Source organism: Trypanosoma cruzi, genomic scaffold, assembly GCF_000209065.1.
Source record: "Trypanosoma cruzi strain CL Brener 1047053516637 genomic scaffold, whole genome shotgun sequence".
Lineage (NCBI taxonomy): Eukaryota > Euglenozoa > Kinetoplastea > Trypanosomatida > Trypanosomatidae > Trypanosoma > Trypanosoma cruzi.
In genome coordinates, this window is record NW_001849293.1 from 54,951 (window position 1) to 59,769 (window position 4,819).

The 4,819-nt window shown below is 46.6% G+C and overlaps 3 protein-coding genes across 3 annotated transcripts, besides 15 other annotated features; all 3 read left to right on the forward strand.

Moving 5' to 3' along the window:
• Tc00.1047053510129.11 (surface glycoprotein, putative) lies at positions 1-557 on the forward strand (the record flags this gene model as incomplete). Its single annotated transcript, XM_798794.1, has 1 exon — positions 1-557. A coding segment is annotated over one exon (557 nt), but the record flags the coding sequence as incomplete, so codon positions are not given.
• Positions 1-1,186: a sequence feature (heterozygous, non-Esmeraldo-like haplotype).
• Positions 859-2,238, forward strand: Tc00.1047053510129.20 (surface glycoprotein, putative; the record flags this gene model as incomplete). Its single annotated transcript, XM_798792.1, has 1 exon — positions 859-2,238. The coding sequence occupies one exon, from the start codon at positions 859-861 to the stop codon at positions 2,236-2,238; it is 1,380 nt and encodes a 459-aa protein (XP_803885.1).
• Positions 1,187-1,213: a sequence feature (haploid, Esmeraldo-like haplotype).
• Positions 1,214-2,024: a sequence feature (heterozygous, Esmeraldo-like haplotype).
• Positions 2,025-2,124: a sequence feature (areas merged during assembly that could not be assigned to a particular haplotype. This can correspond to areas where the two haplotypes were merged or to regions with more than two copies in the genome that were merged during assembly.).
• Positions 2,125-2,727: a sequence feature (areas merged during assembly that could not be assigned to a particular haplotype. This can correspond to areas where the two haplotypes were merged or to regions with more than two copies in the genome that were merged during assembly.).
• Positions 2,361-2,385: a sequence feature (AT_rich).
• Positions 2,385-2,833: a mobile genetic element.
• Positions 2,540-2,568: a sequence feature (AT_rich).
• Positions 2,728-2,992: a sequence feature (heterozygous, non-Esmeraldo-like haplotype).
• Positions 2,828-2,851: a sequence feature (AT_rich).
• Positions 2,993-3,450: a sequence feature (areas merged during assembly that could not be assigned to a particular haplotype. This can correspond to areas where the two haplotypes were merged or to regions with more than two copies in the genome that were merged during assembly.).
• Positions 2,999-4,378, forward strand: Tc00.1047053510129.30 (surface glycoprotein, putative; the record flags this gene model as incomplete). The annotated part of the gene is made up of 1 exon (XM_798793.1): positions 2,999-4,378. One exon carries the CDS (start codon positions 2,999-3,001, stop codon positions 4,376-4,378), a length of 1,380 nt encoding a protein of 459 aa, XP_803886.1.
• Positions 3,451-4,819: a sequence feature (areas merged during assembly that could not be assigned to a particular haplotype. This can correspond to areas where the two haplotypes were merged or to regions with more than two copies in the genome that were merged during assembly.).
• Positions 4,501-4,525: a sequence feature (AT_rich).
• Positions 4,525-4,818: a mobile genetic element.
• Positions 4,680-4,708: a sequence feature (AT_rich).

Genomic DNA, 4,819 nt, shown 5'->3' on the forward strand with positions numbered 1-4,819 from the left:
TACCGAGCACCGTTACAGTGCGCCTGTACAGCAGCAAGGATCCTTACATCGCCCTGCAGCGGTTAACAAAGGGAACCAATGATTTGGGTTTGAATCCGCGCACCGTGGGTATTGTGCTGATTGTTCTTGGGTGCCTATTCTTGCTGCTGGAAATTGGTGTCTGCACAGCGCTAATTTGCTACTGGATGCGAAGGAAGAAGACTTCATCAGGCGCCCCGCCCTATTTGGCTCCTGCATCTTATGGAATATCAACTTCGGGTGCATCCGGTAACGCCGCACCGAATTTTTATGCACAGCCAGCACAGCAAACGGGACAGGGATACACATATGGTCAAGCGGTACCACCAGGGTATACATATGGCCAGCCACCACAGGGACAGCCGATACCGCCAGGGTACACGTATGGCCAGCCACCACAGGGATACGCATATGGTCAACCGGTATCACCACAGGGTCAGCACGGCTATACGTATGGACAAGCACCGCCGCCATTATACGCATACGGCCAACCAGTCTCACCACAGGCTCAGCGTGGACAAGTACCGCCGCCATTGTAGGCATGCAGACAGCCACGGTTTTCCTACCTGGAGAGTGAAAATCACGGTCAAAAAAATTGAAAAGGACAGTGTGTCACTGAGGTGGTGGATATGATAGCTATGTGTATATTTTGTTTATTTATTATTTTGCTTACATTGTTTTTCATGAGGCTTTCTATCAGAGAATTATATTTTCTTGTACCTGCGAGATATCAAGATTTGTCTCGTTTCTTTTTCTGTTTATATATATAAGCTCTTTTCTTCGACGCGTGTGTGTGTCTGTGTTTTTTTGTGTCTGCGTTTATATGCTTCTGAGGAATGAATGGATGGAGGAATAAAAAGGGATTTTTTTTTTGGCTTGACGAAATGCTCAGATGATGAGCGCCCTATAATGCTGGAATTGTCGGCGGCAATGTGCCGAGTGATGATGCGTCGTTTTGCTTTGCTTTCTTTATTTGTCTTTGCACCTCGTTCTGCTTTCTTCTCTCACTCTATGGTTGCAGCTGTTGCCAGAAGGAAATTTACAATGTGTTTGTTTGGCATCGTTGATGCGGTTGAGGACTTTTTTAAGAGTGTTGTGGCGTGTGCCTGCTGCCTCATCATCGGTGGCCCTGCGCTCATCATCGCGGGCAGCATACTTCTCACTCAAAAGCCTACTTCTGAGGATGTTCCTGTTAACGATACTATTAAGAACGCGAATCTGACACCCATGCAATTGAGGACTGGGACCATCAACGGTGTGCCGATTACTGTGAGACGCGAGTCGCTAAACGTCCAGGGTGTGGACGGGGCCACTTCTGTCTTTGCGGAGGCTGTTGTTCCTGTTTCTCAGAATTCTTCATCAGAGTTTCCAGTTTCCGTGAATGTTAGCGCCGTGACCCCTTTTAATCGCATGGCCCCCTTCCGCAGCATAGAAAAAACGTCATACACCTGTTCTTCACGTGACTGTAAAAGCAGATTGAATTGCCAGTGTAACGAATTGCTGAATTCTTTTATGAACCAGTGCGTCGCATCTGGTGGAAAATTTGTTCGCACACCTGGAATGTGCGAGTTGGACCGCACTTGTGGTACCTGTGAACGAACGGTCTACCTCAGGCAATTGTACCTTGTTGTTCGTGAGGTCAGCAACGGAAAATACGCCGAGGACACCAATCTCCGAAGTGCCATGTACGCCTTTGGCGATCTTGATAACGATTACCAGCCTGGAGTACCGAGCACCGTTACGGTGCGCCTGTACAGCAGCAAGGATCCTTACAATGATCAGAAGGTGGGAATAGATGATGATACACCTTTTGCAACTATGCGCACCGTGGGTATTGTGCTGATTGTTCTTGGGTGCCTGTTCTTGCTGCTGGAAATTGGTGTCTGCACAGCACTAATTTGCTACTGGATGCGAAGAAATCGGACGTCGAGTAGTGACTCGCCTCAAATGCCGGTTGACGCATCGGTAACACCAGCGTCGGGAGCATCCGGTAACGCCGCACCGAATTTTTATGCACAGCCGGAGCAGCAAACGGGACAGGGATACACATATGGTCAAGCGGTACCACCAGGGTATACATATGGCCAGCCACCACAGGGACAGCCGATACCGCCAGGGTACACGTATGGCCAGCCACCACAGGGATACGCATATGGTCAACCGGTATCACCACAGGGTCAGCACGGCTATGCGTATGGACAAGCACCGCCGCCATTGTAGGTATGCAGACAGCCACGGTTTTCCTACCTGGAGAGTGAAAATCACGGTTGAGGATTTGAACAGGGAATAAATGCCATTCTGTTGATGGAAATAATTACTGTATGCAATCCTGATTTTCTGTCTTTTTTTATATTTATTTTTTTAATAGGACCTTGTGAATAGAATGATCGCGTGAGAGCTGGCTAACTTAGGCAGTGTATATATGTATCCTGATAAAACGAATACACTACTTTACGATAATTTTCTACCGTATGAATTTTGGAAGGCCACGACTTTAGGGGAGTAGGGAAGCGATAGCGGCAATATAACTTTATTTTAATTTTTATTTTACCGTCCCACCCGCCCTCTTTTGATTCCCACCCTTGCGGGGTCTTGTGGCTGGAGGATCCCAAAGTCTGCTATTTCGCAAGTAATAAATATTTCAGATCCTAACTGAGTACAAAAGGTCACGTGAGCGGTCAAAAGTATATATATATATATATATCGTAAGAAAATATTGGGGCAATTAACTTCTTCCGCGTTGCCCCATGTTTCCCTATCTTCTTTGGTTTCTATAGATAAATTCAGGACCAGGCCAACGGCCAAGAAGATTATTTTTATTTTTATTATATAAGGGTTTATACTCGAGAATTGATATTTATATTTTCTTGTACCTGCGAGATATCAAGATTTGTCTCGTTTCTTTTTCTGTTTATATATATATTTTCTTTTCTGTGTGTGTCTGTGTTTTTTTGTGTCTGCGTTTATATGCTTCTGAGGAATGAATGGATGGAGGAATAAAAAGGGATTTTTTTTTGGCTTGACGAAATGCTCAGATGATGAGCGCCCTATAATGCTGGAATTGTCGGCGGCAATGTGCCGAGTGATGATGCGTCGTTTTGCTTTGCTTTCTTTATTTGTCTTTGCACCTCGTTCTGCTTTCTTCTCTCACTCTATGGTTGCAGCTGTTGCCAGAAGGAAATTTACAATGTGTTTGTTTGGCATCGTTGATGCGGTTGAGGACTTTTTTAAGAGTGTTGTGGCGTGTGCCTGCTGCCTCATCATCGGTGGCCCTGCACTCATCATCGCGGGCAGCATACTTCTCAATCAAAAGGACCTTCGAAAAGCTTTCAGAGATGCCGTGAATGAATTTGACCCCACACCCATGAACGATTGGACTGGGACCATCAACGGTGTGCCGATTACTGTGAGACGCGAGTCGCTAAACGTCAAGGGTGTGGACGGGGCCACTTCTGTCTTTGCGGAGGCTGTTATTCCTGCTTCTCAGAGGTCTTCATCAAGGTTACAAGTTTCCGTGAATGTTAGAACCGTGACCCCTTTTATTCGCATGGCCCCCTTCAATATTATGAGAAACTCTACATACTTCTGTTCTTCAAGTGACTGCAAAGACGGAAAGGATTGCCAGTGCAAACGCGATGTCCGCAGTTTTGGGGAGAAATGTACCGCCAGGGGCGGAAGGTACAATCAAGCACCCACGTGGTGTAAGGCGGGCAATATTTGCGGTGAGTGTCTGGAGACTCTGTACCTCAGGAAATTGTACCTTGTTGTTCGTGAGGTCAGCAACGGAAAATACGCCGAGGACACCAATCTCCGAAGTGCCATGTACGCCTTTGGCGATCTTGATAACGATTACCAGCCTGGAGTACCGAGCACCGTTACAGTGCGCCTGTACAGCAGCAAGGATCCTTACATCGCCCTGCAGCGGTTAACAAAGGGAACCAATGATTTGGGTTTGAATTCGCGCACCGTGGGTATTGTGCTGATTGTTCTTGGGTGCCTGTTCTTGCTGCTGGAAATTGGTGTCTGCACAGCACTAATTTGCTACTGGATGCGACCAAAAAAGACTTCATCAGGCGCCCCGCCCTATTTGGCTCCTGCATCTCAAGGAATATCAACGTCGGGTGCATCCGGTAACGCCGCACCGAATTTTTATGCACAGCCAGCACAGCAAACGGGACAGGGATACAAATATGGTCAAGCGGCACCACCAGGGTATACATATGGCCAGCCACCACAGGGACAGCCGATACCGCCAGGGTACACGTATGGCCAGCCACCACAGGGATACGCATATGGTCAACCGGTATCACCACAGGGTCAGCACGGCTATGCGTATGGACAAGCACCGCCGCCATTGTAGGTATGCAGACAGCCACGGTTTTCCTACCTGGAGAGTGAAAATCACGGTTGAGGATTTGAACAGGGAATAAATGCCATTCTGTTGATGGAAATAATTACTGTATGCAATCCTGATTTTCTGTCTTTTTTTATATTTATTTTTTTAATAGGACCTTGTGAATAGAATGATCGCGTGAGAGCTGGCTAACTTAGGCAGTGTATATATGTATCCTGATAAAACGAATACACTACTTTACGATAATTTTCTACCGTATGAATTTTGGAAGGCCACGACTTTAGGGGAGTAGGGAAGCGATAGCGGCAATATAACTTTATTTTAATTTTTATTTTACCGTCCCACCCGCCCTCTTTTGATTCCCACCCTTGCGGGGTCTTGTGGCTGGAGGATCCCAAAGTCTGCTATTTCGCAAGTAATAAATATTTCAGATCCTAACTGAGTACA